The sequence below is a fragment of the Oreochromis niloticus genome, linkage group LG5 (genome assembly GCF_001858045.2).
Source record: "Oreochromis niloticus isolate F11D_XX linkage group LG5, O_niloticus_UMD_NMBU, whole genome shotgun sequence".
NCBI lineage: Eukaryota > Metazoa > Chordata > Actinopteri > Cichliformes > Cichlidae > Oreochromis > Oreochromis niloticus.
Window position 1 is genome coordinate 32,575,279 of NC_031970.2, and position 14,647 is coordinate 32,589,925.

A 14,647-nucleotide genomic window follows, 5' to 3' on the forward strand; every position below is an offset into this window, starting at 1 on the left:
ATCCTACATCACCTTTTGTTGAGTTATCGTATTCACAAATTTTGATGTCCACACCAGCAACCTGTTCGCCTGTGTGGTGGGGTAACGACAATACCCCATCAGCTGAGGAGTAAAAACCTCAAAAACTAAATAATAAATGAATAAAACAAAACATTTCTTGTCAGAGTGTTTTTGCTGTATGTTATTAATTAGTGGACCTTTTAATAAAGAATATCACCAAAACAAAAATTAATACAACTACGTGTACTACTGCTAAGGGAGTAGCACGTACTGTTGTGTGGAAATGTCCCGTTTTCTTTCATGTCTTTGAACAAAAACACTTTTTCTGTGGGGCATTTTCAGACTTGGTTCAAATACCTTAATCGACATGAATATTTTGACCGGAGTCTTGCACCATCTACTTTTATCCAGCCTCCCCTTAATGAGTAAAAATACTTAAATGCTAAAATGCCAGAAGGAAATAAACAACATCTCTTATAAATGACAAAATTCCCACAAGTTTTCAAAGCTCGTCATATATAAAACAATAATTTATTATTTCTCTCATTTTACAAGACATCAAATTGGGTGGTTAACTAAAGATTTGCTTAAGCTGTTATTCTGACCAATACATGAAACCCTACCAAAGCAACTACAGTGTGTGCTTGAACAAACAGACATTTCAGTTTGAGCAACGTGAGAAATGTCTTTCTCTAAATATACGTACATACATGGTGATATCACGTTATGATGTTCTCTACATTATGTAACAGATGGTACATCGCTGGTGGCTTTAAACTTTGGGAGATCAGCACCATTCAAGGGAAAGCAAAACAACAAAGTGAATTTGATACAAAAGTTGGATTTTTTTTTAAATTTACAAAAAGTCCTTTTGAAAAGGTTAAGTGTTTCACCTCGCAGGAAAATAGCATTGTTTTGGTAAAAGCATTACGTACACATTACAGCAAAAATACTGAAAAGATATATAGTACGAACAAAATAATGTAAAATAGTGTAAATGCTGGCTTTTTAATGTATGGCACACTGTCTTTACACACTTTCAAAACCTTCCAAAAAGTCAAATATTGTATTTGTGTTTCAAAAAAAATCTTCAAAAAAATCAGGCACAAAGGTAGAAAAGATTATTGAATTATGCTTCCAAAATCTTCCTCATACACGGTCTCCTAATCCGACTCACTCGAGGTCCAACCATTGTTTTAGGAGCCCTCTTGTCACTGCAGTGGGGAAAATGTTCACACAGAAAAGGTGTTTATTTCCTATTTACACGTGTTGCCACCTTGAACGAGGCAGGAATCTGTACCCCAGCTGTTAGTGTCCTATGTACAGACCATTACACTCAAGTCCCTTCTCCTCTTGCAGGCCTGAACAGGACTTAGACCGTAGTCACAGACAGGAGGGAGTTGTACACCCTCGTGCCATCTGGTGACTTGGTACCATGGGTGAGAAGTTCCTGAATGGTCATCCAGTTGTCAAATATTTTCTTATTCCTCTTTTTCATCATCTTTTTGTGGCTGAGTTCGATGATGTTCGGCTCCTTTTTGTCCTCCAGGGTGGCCTGCTCCTTCAGACAGTCGGCTCGGCTCTGCTTCATGAACTCGCGGCGCTGCCTCTGCTCCTTGGCACGCACCGCGTGCTGCTTCCTCTCCTCCTTGCTCCAGTAGCGGCCCATCTTCAGCTCGCTTATGGCGTCGTCATCTGTGGTCATTCCACTGCGCTCCTCGTGAATCCGGAGGGCGCGCTCCCTCAGCAGCTTGTCCCGGATGGGCCGCTTGGTGATGTAACGTGTGCCGTCGCTGCGGATCTTCACCTTCCACTCCATCTTAGGCTCCAGGTCGCTGGGGGTAATGGGATCCCGACACATGCTGACCAGGCTCATCTGGCTCTGAGCGTACTCTACGGCTGACTTCTGTTGGATCAGCTGCATGTAGCTCTGGTAGTGCTGGGCATGGGCGGGGATGTGAGCGTGCTTGTAAGGTGAGTGTGGCTGAGAGAAGCCTCGCCCGCTCTTACTGGACTCTCCGGGCTTTCTCTCTTTGCCCTCTGCCTGCAGCGCTCCGTCCAGATCCTTGGATGAGCTTCTGCTCCGGCTCGGGCTGCAAGCTTCCTGCACAGGAGACAGGAGGGGCTTCAGCATCCTGCTGCCGGAGCTGCTGGAGCCCGACGGCCCAGCTTGGTTTTCTGCTACTCTACGGAGTGAATTATCTGGAGACAGTTCCAGAGTCAGAGGGGTGCTGCGGCAGCTCTCACCAGTGTTGTAGGCACTGGAGCTGTCCTTGTCAGACTTCTCTGGCAGCTCCGTGATGTCTGACAGCTCGTGGCGGCGAGCATCTATGCTAGTGTTATAGTTGCGGAAGCCGCTGTTGTGCAGCATCCAGGATTCACGGCACTGCTCCCTCAGCTGCTGCATCTTGTGGGCGCGGACGATGTTCAGGCACTCTAGCTCTATGTTGCGCAGCTCTTCATTGAGCATCTCCAGCTCCTTGTCCACACCCTCCTGGTCCTGACCCACCGCTCCACCGCCCTGCCCATAGAGGCCCTGGGCTCCACTGCTCCTCATCTGGCACTTGAGCTCCAGGAGTTCCCTGAAGCGCTCGCACTCGTCAACCGGAATGCCCAGGAAGTCAGCGTCGGCGTAGTCGACCGACATGAACGACTCGCTGCTGAAGGGCAGGTCGGTGCTACCGAGCGTGTCCTGGCTGTAGGTCAGCTTTCTGCAGCTGCCCAGCGTGTTGGAGGCCGTGGTCTGGTCGTCGCCGAGGTTCTCCTGCTCAGAGCTCTCGTCATTTCGTGTGCTCTCGTCCGTGCGGCCGACGCCGCTGTCTTTCTCGTGATGGTTAGAGAGCAGCGTGGCTGTATCTGTGGTGCCCCCATCCTCCTCGTGCTTCTTCTAAACGAAACAAGCAAACAGACCGGACAGGAGGAAGAAATAAGCGTAACTGTTTCACAACTGTTTTTCACATTTGGATATGTGCAAAACTGTTAATATCACATCTGCTTTGATTATGAGCATTCATTGCATCACAAATGGACGTATAACAAAGGCTGTGTTGCTGAGCCTGAGGTTCTCCATAACAAAGACAGTTTCTGTTAATGGAAAAAAACAGTTGGAAACCGCGGAGCATCTGTTCACCTCGCCAGAACGGGCTCGGCCGACATAATCTATTGATGGACATGTGTGTTAGTGGAGATTGATTGTGCGTGCTCACGCTCTTCACGCTGCGCACATGTGCGCGTACCTGCTGCAGCATGCTGGCAGTGAACTGCATGGCCTGATGGTGCTGCTGCTCCAGCATATCCATGTGGAGGTCATCCAGGAAGTCGTTCCTGTCATCATCCATCCAGCCCTCATCCAGCTGAGACGCGGCGGAGAGAAGAGACGCCTCATTAGATGCAAAGTTTTACACACACACACAAAAAAAGACCATCTGCTATCCAAAGTCTAAGTGCTGTTTTCAGGTTTGAGAAAAATCAATTTGATGTGAAATCACATTTGGTTCCAAACTAAAACCTTTATTGAGTTGACACCAATAACAGTTTGTAAAATACCTGGATCTCTGGCCTGGCCACCAGCAGGGAGATGTTCTGGTTGCTCTCACTGGTTAGCAGTGCCACAGCATCCTCTCGATTTTGGATCTCAACACCGTTGATCTTATTGAGACAAAGAACCATTTAAATAAAAAAAGCTGTTTTTGTTCACTGTCATGATATAAGATCACAGAAACATGCACACACACACAAAATCATACCTGTATGATTTTGTCACCTTCTCTAATTCTGCCATCTTTTGCTGCAATGCTGTTTGGATCAATCTAAAGAGAGCACACGTTACATTTGTGAGTTAAAGTGAGCGTTATTGACACCGACAGGCAAATAAATTGTTGTTTGCCTGCGACACATACCTCACTAATGTAGATCCCAGCTTCATCCTCATCGTCAGTCCTGTAACAAATAGTCAGGCCGAGCTTGTCTTGAATGTTGTCTCTGTACAAATCCACCTCCTGGAAGGACACATGCACAAATGAATAACCTACATAGCTGGAATTATTTTGGCCCATAGAGCAGAGGAACACTGTATTTATATGTCCGTGTCCCAGGACTATCTAAATGGGATCAAAACTGGGACACCAGAGAAGGAGTGATCCATCAATCTCTTTAATGAATCTTTCAGCTGGAGGCAGAGAGGCCACAGGCTCCTGACAAAGCCCTCTGACAGAATGAGAGATGATGCAGTGGACTGCAGATGCGGAGAGTACCATTTTTCACTTGTCAACACGTGTAATCTCACAGATACAGATAAAGATATGAGCAGCGCTCGTTTTTGGGGGCAGAGGGCAGATTCTGAAAGGGGTTAGCACTCTAAAAAACTCTCAGCTGAAAAATGGAGACCATCTTTGAGGAAGAATCTCTGGAAAACACCTTTTTTTTGGCAAGAATTATTCTTATTCTGTAAATATGACGCTATAGTGAGGTACGGTAAGCAGGGGTGATACTCGTGAATGGCTGAAACCGACACTAGAAGTTTAGATTGTTGCTTCTAGCTGTTTGCAGCAGTCTTTCTTCTGGATTTATTAAATACCTGCAGCTTCTGCAGAGGTTTCTTCCTGTTAAAAGGGAGTTTTTCCTTCCTACTGTTGCCAAGTGCTTGCTCATAGTGGGTTGTATGACTGTTGGGGTCTTCATCTTACACCTCGAGGCTTAGTGCTAAATAAAATTGAACTGAATCACAGGAATACCTATAGGATTCATATATTTGGATTATATTATACAGGATTCATAACACTGACTGTTTGAATCTATTATTTTAACTAGCAAAAAAACAACTAAAGAAAAAAATAAATATGATTTGGGAAGAAAAGTAAAGCAAACAAAAAAGTTTTTGTTATTAATATAAACAAATTAGCGGTCAACCTGTCAGACTTGATGTAATCGCTAATTTACTGTTGTGTGAATTTAAACGTTATAAAGCAGAGTCATTCTTCAAGAGCACCTCCACAGACATTATTAATATCAGGCAGGCGGTCCCTGAGGTTTAATAAGAGGGGGAGTGAGGGTTGGCAGAGGTCAATGAAGGTGCACGACAGAGGTTTGATCGTGGCCTCTTCCAGCCTCTGTTAGCATCGTCAGATTCATCACCGCAGCCCTATTATCTTGTGCCATCTAATTATCCACTGGGCCTCATCTCCACTGCGTAGGAGCAGAGGAAGACTTATTAGGCTCTGTCACTAATAAGTAATGATGTCACCATTGTGCATCTGCTGGAACAAACCAGCAACTCGATTCCTGTCTGGCATGCATCTCGGTGTCTCCACATAGGGAGACTGCTCCATCAATAACTGCAATATATCAGGGCTTGGGGTCGCTAACAAGGCCATTGGAGCGGAGACGCCGAGACGACCTAAGGCCTGCTTATGGAGCAATAATGCACTTCTGTCCAAAAGTAGATCTTCATTGAGTGGATGACTAAGAACGGAGATGGTGCTTTTACCTCATATTCTAGCTCCTCCCGCTCTATGTCCTGCTGTATACCCTCAAGGAAATCAGGGTCAAAGTACATGTGCCCAGGAGGATGCCTGAGAAAAGAAAAAAAGAGAATAGGATAAATTGGAAAAGAGTGGAAGTCAAATTGAACACTCACATTAGGAAAGGAAACAAGACGTAGTGACGCGTTTGTCAATCTGGATTTAATTTTGCCCCAGAGTTGGAAAATTAAATGGAGAAGTAGTGGGATAGTAATAAGAATTCAATGAAGAAATCACTCTTGAATCAGATTTATTGAAACTGCAGCCTGAAGCTAATCACAAATTAACACGCCGTGTTATTAATTTGTCTCGGAAATCAATTAAAGAAATCGCTATTATTCATTAAAGGGCGACTCCTGCTGCCACAGAGTGGAAAGTATAGCCAGGCTCCAGGGCTCACACACACGGAGTCAGAAACAAAAGATGCATTTTGAGAATATGCAAATGAGCACGGCCATCATTTTAATGTGGCTGCGTGCCCTGGAGGAGCTGTCATCTCCCGTGAGTGACAGGGACATTTTCCCTTCAAACTTCCACCCTCGTGTTGCACGATCGCAGCGGTGCATTCTGCAGAGCAAGATAAGCTCTTTTAATTAGCATGTGAGGTAAAACGTTGGATGGTGACCAAAACTGGCATGACCTTTCCAACACTGCCGAGTTCTAACAACAAAGATTTCGACAGTCTTCTCCATTTGGTAACCACCCTTCTTTACCCTCAGTGGCAAAAAGGAATTTCTGAACAAGCAAGTTGTGAAAAAGGCGTGAGGGGTCTTTTGCAACTGAGGGTGAGTGTGCTTAACTGCAGCTGGCCTTGCTTTAAACTAAGGAAACAGGAGAAGCTTAAGAAGCTTTTAAGAAGATGAAGAAACGTGGTCCAGAAAGGCTGGCGACACATAAAGGCTTATGAGACCCTTTCAAATGTATCCTTTTTTTAAAACCACTGGCAGACGGTTTAATTAATCACCTCAAATTTGAGATTAGTTTAATGTGTAACTTGAACACTTTGAATTGGTGACAGGTGAAGTAATTGTTAGCAACACAGTTTCACTGACATTCCATGGTCTCTGCTAATGTCTTCATTTGTGTATGTCCCATAAACTCAGTTTATAACAGCTTAAACGTGAGGCCCGACATGTACAGTTATTTAATGTTCAAATGTGTGTCCCACATATAATTTAAAGAATAAACTGCCTTCTCTATATTTAAAACAAGAGTTCTCTGACTACTCTTGAAATTGTCTGTCTCCAGTTGTTCTTGTGCTGTTTTGTGCTCACTAACTTGCAAGGTTGAACTCCTTGAGTAAAACAACGAGCTGGTACTTACTCCTCTGGAAGCAGATACTCCTCCAGCTCCGAGATTGGGGGCGAAGAGGGGGGCAGATTGGTGAGGGCCATGATGTGCTGGAGGGTGATGTCCGTCTGGGTGCTGATGTCTGTGACTTGGGTGTCAACGGCAGGGTTGGCCACTTTGGGGTAAGGGGCCCGACGTAGAACCTGGACCACGATGGGTTCCTTGGCGGTGCGGAAGGCCTCCACCGCCTGGTCGTGCGTGGCCTTTGAGAGGTCTTTGCCATTGACCTGGAAGGAGGAAGGAGACACCAAGGTCAATAACCATGATAGTAATGGAGAAGGTTATTTTTCTATTTGGTGCTGAGATCTCTCTGTGAAGCTCACATGTCACACTATGCCCACACAAACTCAGAAGCAATGTTCTGTTTGAAAAATGACTCATTACCGCCTCAGCTTGTTTTACAGGGTCACAGTTGGACCACGCAGAGTAAGACCTTAATTAGGAAGAGTCTCTCTTTAATTAATCAAGGTTATTAGCCGTGGCTGCATGAAGAAGCCCTCGTTTAGCTAAGTAATTTCTTAGCAGAGGATAAATTTGACCTCCCGTCAGAGACAGTGGAGTGGGTGCCAGGCGCTAACCTGAGAAGATTAATTTGAGCAAAAAAGATGCAGCGAGTCGCGAAGAACAGGCTAATTAAGTGTGGCTGAGCCACTTAAAGTGTCTGAGTGCTGATGAGAGATGAGCACAGACCCTCAAAAGAACGTGTCACCAGACCCAGTGTGACTTGCACGCAGATCTACGCTGTCCAAGAAGGTCACGGCTGGGTGTGCAAATTAGATCTGAGGTTTATCGCTATAGGCTAAATCTTACAGGAAACTTACTGGAGGATCGACACTGGGAGCAAATCCAAAACAAGCGGCAGCTCGCTAAACTTTATTAACAGCATGTAAACCGCAGCCTGGGTCAGTACACTTTATCGGGGTTTACACAGAGCTGCCGTTCCGCTCTCAATCACCACGTCATGTGGAATTTTTTGGTCTGTGATTCCCGGATGTGTTGAGAGCTTTGATAGAATCTGAGCCTGAGGGTCTTCTCATTTCACAGGTCTCCTCCTCCTGCTTCTCCGCTGCCTTTGCGCACACACACACACACACACACACACACACACACACACACACACACGCTCATTTCTTCCTAGAATGAAGCTACTTTCTCACATCAGTATGTAGTTTGCAGGTCATTAGGCATGTCATGAATCTCCAGCATCCCTTCTTCACTCTTCTTCACATCTGACACACATGCAAGTCCCCGTCCGAGGATTAATTTTCTGATAAATATGTAGGTGGTTGCTGTGCCTGCCCCCAGCTATAGCAGTGTCATTCCAATTCATAGCACAGTTTGCAGACTTAACTGTAGTCCGACACATCAGAAGTAGCAGCAATATTAAAACACCTCCAGGGGGATAACGGTGGTATATACACAAAACCTGACTTTGACCCAGAGAACCTAAAAGATGAAGGTATATTTTTATAAAAGGACGTATACCAAAAAGTGCTAGGCTTGAGTATGTGCTAAAAGAGAAAGGATGAAGAAGGCTGGAAAACGGAGGAAACACTGTGGCCATGTGCCCGCTAATAACCAGAGCAGATTAATGCTAATCCTGGGTTTGCAGGATAATTGGATCATCACAGTGGACTTTAAACTTTTTCTACATTAAAACTTGGCCAAAAAAAATTGATAGCTCGTCTATTTGCGGTTTGCTCGGAATAATTCAATGGTGACAAAAGTTTTAGCATATCAGAGAATGCTAATGTAAGAAATTCAATCAGTCCAGACCTCATGTCTGTACTGATCTTTGTTTCCCACAGCAGGCCACGATGTTGCACATCAGCTGAGGAAAACAAGCGCCTTTGTGCCTTCTCCCCTCTGCACGCAGGCTCCAGCAGTTAAACCTGGTTGCCAGGAATCCCGAGCCTACTTGAAGGCAGTGAACCAGAGACAAAGCCTTTAGTCCCCTTCTTGTTGTGCCTACAGCATTCTGCCTCAGTGCTTTCAATAGGGGGGGAGAGTCTCCTCCCAACTATGGAGGGGGTCCCACAGCCTCCATTCACTAGGCTCACCTCTGACACGGAGCGACCCTTTGCGGCACACTGGGAAAAAACACACAACACTCTCCCAACACAATACACAATGCCTCGGCACCGCTGAGACCCCCAAACTGCGCCGTGTCAAACCCGCGCCTCAACTCAGCTGCAGTTCAGCAGCTCCTGAAGAGCGCACAACTCAGTTTACACGCGCAGCCAAACAAGCCAGACTTTAACAGGTTTAGCAGCTGTAACTGAAGGCCGAGTTCGCCTCGAGATGTGTTCTTCACGCTGACACCACGATGACTGACATGCAGAAATTACTCCGTCATCCTCCGGCGCATCCTCTGAGAGGCCTCTCTTAAATCCGTTTTAATGACAAGAGGGCGGCAAAGCCCCACTTAAAGGAATACTAATTAGTTTGAAATCAAACGACCGTTGCAGTGGTGGAATTTACACAGCTGTGGCTTTGTTATTCACCAATTTTCTTTCAATAAATTATCACCTCTGAAGCAAAAGCAGAGCGGACGACCTGTATCACAGGACTTTCGTGCTACGGAGCGCTCTTCCTCGGTGCTTCGTGTGGTAGCTGTGTCAGTCTTCAGCCTGCTGGGTAATAATAAGGGGCAGCAGGTGTGAGCCATCGAGCTCAGATGCTCTGGAAGGCAAATCAGGCTGGATTGAGATGTTGATGTGGGACTCTCTGTGCATTGTCTCTTCAGTGATTGGTAACCTGCTGCCAGAAATGCTTATCTGCCAGGCAGTGGGCTTCATCTCTTTGATTATTATATTCATATTACACTGCATGGAGCGAGGCGGCCTCTGTTTTCCATTTCTATTTAGTCTTTATTTAATCAGATATTCCCAGTGAAATCAAGCTTCTTTAAATATGAGAATGATTATGATGAAAAACAAGGGAAATAACTGTAATCAAGGATAATAAATGTAATAGACACGACGGTTCTCTAAGCTCTGCTGTAACTCAAGCTTTTTTTCCATGCTTGCCACATGTGTACTGTACCACATCATTGCTCATAAGGTGGAATGGGTTATCTGCTAATTGAACGGTGGCTGCTTCTGCAGTCTAAGTGATGCCGGGTAAGATACTAAACTCCAAACTTTCCCATATGCATCCATCAGTGAGGGGTGTGCGTGTGTGCACTTGAAGACACAGTAAAAAGTGGCTTTATGAATTTTTGCTGTGGTGGAGAAAAATAAAGGGCACTCCACCACAAATTATAGTCGTAGTTTTGAATCGGACACTGTTATCACTCATAATTTCAACTCGCCAATCATGTTGATGTGATGTCATAGCTCTGCAATTTAGGGTAAGGGCTGGAAAAATACTAAATGCTTGCTTGTCAGCGTTGCCTTCAGGGCTTTTTGCTTTAGGGAAGTCAGCTCAGGGAGTTTAAAGAGTGTCAAAGCCTGCATAAGGAAGAGGGCAGGGTGGATGAATATGTCAATAAAAACATTAATGAGCAGCTTGCTTTAAGTGGCTGGTTGCAATGACATAAATACTGATGTTGTAGGAATGACACCAGTAGTGATGCTTTTTTCCTTCCTGCAGGCTCACATTACATTCAGCCGATTTCAGTTTGTATGTGGGAGGCGGAGATGGATATTATTATTATTATCATTATTATTATTGTTGCACAAAAGAACAAGAGGGTGATGCTAACTGCAACCTGCATCCAGGATAGAAACAACCGCATTAAGATGCTAACACAACTTTGGCTCTTTGCAAGCTTCTGCACAAACAGCATGCTAACACAAAGCTAGCAAAGAACCCAGAGTGAAACAACAAAGACAGTGATGAGCAGTCAGGCTTCAAGCCCTTAAAGTCCACGCTGGTTTTCATCCTTGCTTTGCGTTGTTGGCTTTGTGTAGTAAAAGAAAGATCCTACGTGTGTCCTTGTTAGGATAGCGGGATTAGTAGTAATGTAAGAAATAGTGTGACAAATTGCATTCTACGGATAAGTAATGAACTACGTTACTTTTAATAAAAGTAACAAGAAATTTATAATACATTACTTTTTTTGAATAACAGTCCCAACACTGGACACCAGCATGGCAAAGTCTACTGCAGCTAATGACAAATGGAAATGCTATGAAAATGATCCAGTATGCTAACACAAGCATTTTGGATCAGCTAAAATGAGACTAAACCAGCCCGCTACACTACAATGCCAGTAAGACAGCCCCCCTCCCACCAGTTCTAATCATCATCATACAGGAAAGGCTTTGCAGTATATTAAGTGAATGTAGCATTAGTCTTTGATATGGCTATTGAATCACCACATAATCCTTTAATAAAGAGGAGAGCCAGTGTTTCTGTTCCTTGGGGAGATGCGGCGAGGTGAGCAGAGTGGAAACTCTGCCAGACACACGGTGCCTTTGACAGTGTGGTAGAGGAAACCCTGGGAACTTCACTCTATAGTCGAGCATTTTCAAGCAGTTTGAAAGCCGGAGCACTCGTCCTTCTAGTTGGGTACACTTCTTAGACAAATTCTTCCAAATCTCTATTTCCCAACAGAGAGGAGCGCTGACATTATAGAGAGCATGAAGGCTTATATTCAGTAGGGCCTATACTACGTTTGAGTGGCAGCCTGAATGTAGGTCATTCTACTCATAAAGCACAGCTAATCCCTCTTTTATTTCACTTTAAAGCATTTTCATGAGAGAAAAAAACCTAAAACCTGAGAAGCAATTGATGATTTCTGTGCACACTTAAAGTGTTTTTTTTTTTTAAGTAAAAATCTGCATTTTGTTTTTTAACTGACCAGACAGGAAACTCTCCACAGCAGGAGGCTTAGAAACACAGCAGTCTTTATTTACAGCAGCCTGCGAGCTTACAGAGGATTACAGAACAAACAGCTAAAAACTTAATGCTGGCTGAAGGAGATACTGCTGTTTACTTTCACCTAATCTGATTGAAGCATGGGACATTGGCTTCTTAATTGATCAGCTGTGGATAAAACAGATTACTTCCAGTACGCTTTCTGCTCCCCATCTCAGGCCTAATGAGCCCAAATGAAGGTGTGATGTGTGTCTGATGAAGATGCTGAACTTCACCTCACTCTATTCGTCTCCTGCTTTTAATCTCTCTATAATAGTCTTTTCAAATAGACTATTACACATCATTTTTAAACAGCTTTTGCATGCCTCTATCTCCCACTGAGCTTGTGTAGCCCGGTCTGCCTGAGCAGAGTGTGGGGAACATCATTCTCTGCCCCTCAGCACATGTATGAAATTACAGGTATAAGGCAAAGTGCAGGGTCAGGTTCACGGGGCTGCTCATATCAGCAGTCAGGTTGAAACCTAAGGATTGTGCCATGTTTCATTAACGCACTTACCTCACACCAGTGCCTCAGGCACCCCCTAACTGTCCAGCCACACAGATGTTGACCCACACTATAAACACACACTTACCCCATCACAGCTCTTTGCCAGGGCCAAGTCCATTTGTCCATGGCAGCAAAGACATTTTTACTCTTAGGGGAGAGGAAGGGGGGGGAGAGAGGAAGGGGGGGGGGAGACAGAAAACTAAATACGAAAAGCCACAATCTGTGTCGAGATGGGACATACTGGAGCCATCCACGGCCATAACTACATTATACTAGGACACTAAATCAGAAAAAGAGCTCTTAGTCAATACCATGCTGGGAGAGGCCAGATAATGAAAAACATCCAGAAATCAAACATGTACTTCCAAGGTCCTGGTGCTGGATACCAAGACACCTCCAGAGGATCTGTGTGACCCTGAGGGGATCAGAGTCGTTTTGGCTAACAGCATTAAGTAGGTATTAAGTGGGTAACAGTATTAACTGTTGTGGCTGAGTGGTGTATATAAGTACATGAATAAAGCCCCGCTTACAAGGTTCATGAACACTTATTATATAATCACCAATCTTTTAATCATGTACCTGCTGTGACAATCAGGGTGAAGCACTGCTGTTCCTATAAAACAACAGCTGAGTGAAACTAATTAGGAGGCCTTTACTATGAGCACACTCCTAACTAATTAGAAGACAACCTATTCAAAGCTGACTAGGACCTATTCTATCATCTTAGAATGGCATTGGGTCGCTGGCTAGTGTTTGTCCATAACAATGACGACAGTTTAAGCCAGTTCAACTTGGAAGGTTTTACTAGTCTTTTGAAATACTATTTAAATGAAGTGAGACTGATTAGCTGGTTCAAAATAATTATTGAGTGAGCAAAGACAACGTTAATTTAAAAAAAGAAAAAGAACGACAAAATTGTTAAACTTTACCTGTTTGTCAAAGTCAATATGAATTTTATTTATAGAGCAAATCTCACTGTACTAAAACACAATGTGCTTAAAATATAAATCTATGTAGGTTTATGTACTCTATTATATTTTCATATGATGTGTATAGGTTATAGTTTTTACGTACCATATGGAGTTATAGTTGTGAGTAGTTTGTCAAAGCTTTTGGTAACTGGCCCTTGTCTTATTATTCTGTCATTGTTGTTACAACACGGATGCTCTTATTGAGTAATCTTCTAGTTGTTTAAATGAGAAGAAAAAAAAATCATGCCACTAAAAGAGAAGAGTATTTTTCTGCAATTAGAAACTGTGTAAAAAATCTTTGTATCAAAATAAAGCCACACTTGTGAGACTTAATCAGAGGCGTAAATATTACAGAAGATGGTACTTTGTCAAAGTAACTGAGGATGGAAATAAGATTTGTTTTGCCTAACTTCTTTTTTTGGATTTTATAGCATAAAAACCCTTTACTGTCTGCCGCAGCATATTTTCAAACTCCAATAAAATTGTGAATCGACATAATTACATTATCTGTGCAAAGACTGATGCTGGTGAAGTGAAACATGGCAAAGTTGCAGTGAAGTTGCAGCCTGGTGTTTTGCACGACACTCGCAGTCAATCTTTTAAATGTAACTGGGCAGAAAATGCTGATTTTCTGACAGGAAATGGATCTAAGCCATTGTGGGAGATGGGAGTTTTTCAGGAAATGAGACATAACCGCGATTTTTAAAGTTTTGGAAGCCTTGCTACCCTGCTGTTCAAACCTTCTGTTTGCAAACGACAAACAAATAAGGAGAATACTTGCTTTAAGGGATTCAGAAGGGAGCTAAAATGGGCTCGTGTCAGACAGTGGCTGAAATGAGGGACTTCACCCTGACTGCAAATAAGATAAAAAAGGATTATTCTGAACTGTGAATCACACAAAGCCACTCTAGTAGGGGTTGGCAAAAGCATAAGAGCATGACTTTAATTAGTACTTACTTGTCAGTTATTTCCACTGGTGGAAAAGCTACATCAAAGTAATGATAGCTTTGTAGGGGATTAGCTTGTAGGTTCAGTTTCAGCTAAATCTGAAGTTGGCAGGCTAATACATCCCTTCTGGTTTATTCAGACCACCAAGAAATCAGCTAACACAACAACGATATCAGGTTAACCAAAGACTGTGCATTTGTTGTGCTTCCTTTGACAATTCCACCTAAAAAAACAAAAGAAAAATTGTTTCGGTAATTGTGTGGCAGAGACTGGTTGAGTTAATCTCTCAAGAAATATCTAACACTATCTCATGCTACACCCATTAAGTGTGCCAATATTCTGTCAAAGTCCATTAAAGGTCTGTTTGAGAGACTCACAGCTGGCTCGCAGTGTTATTCTGCTGTACTGTCAGCATCGTGTTATGTCCCTGTGATCCCTCTCTGCCATTTGCTTTAGGCTCACACTAAGTACACAGGCTCCTGTGAGTG

General features: G+C 43.6%; 1 protein-coding gene across 3 annotated transcripts in view; it reads right to left on the reverse strand.

Moving 5' to 3' along the window:
- Nucleotides 1-499: 499 nt before the first annotated feature.
- pdzrn3b (PDZ domain containing RING finger 3b) overlaps nt 500-14,647 on the reverse strand; it is a 100,521-nt gene continuing 86,373 nt past the window's right edge. For all 3 annotated transcript variants that reach the window (XM_005450143.4, XM_003442775.5, XM_005450144.4), the window contains 7 exons: nt 6,843-7,096; nt 5,486-5,570; nt 3,900-3,998; nt 3,747-3,809; nt 3,547-3,648; nt 3,237-3,353; nt 500-2,887 (listed from right to left, as the gene is read on the reverse strand). In XM_005450143.4, coding sequence (XP_005450200.1) covers nt 1,373-2,887; nt 3,237-3,353; nt 3,547-3,648; nt 3,747-3,809; nt 3,900-3,998; nt 5,486-5,570; nt 6,843-7,096 — 2,235 coding nt within the window. In that variant the 3' untranslated portion in view covers nt 500-1,372. The remainder of the gene's footprint in view (nt 2,888-3,236; nt 3,354-3,546; nt 3,649-3,746; nt 3,810-3,899; nt 3,999-5,485; nt 5,571-6,842; nt 7,097-14,647) is intronic.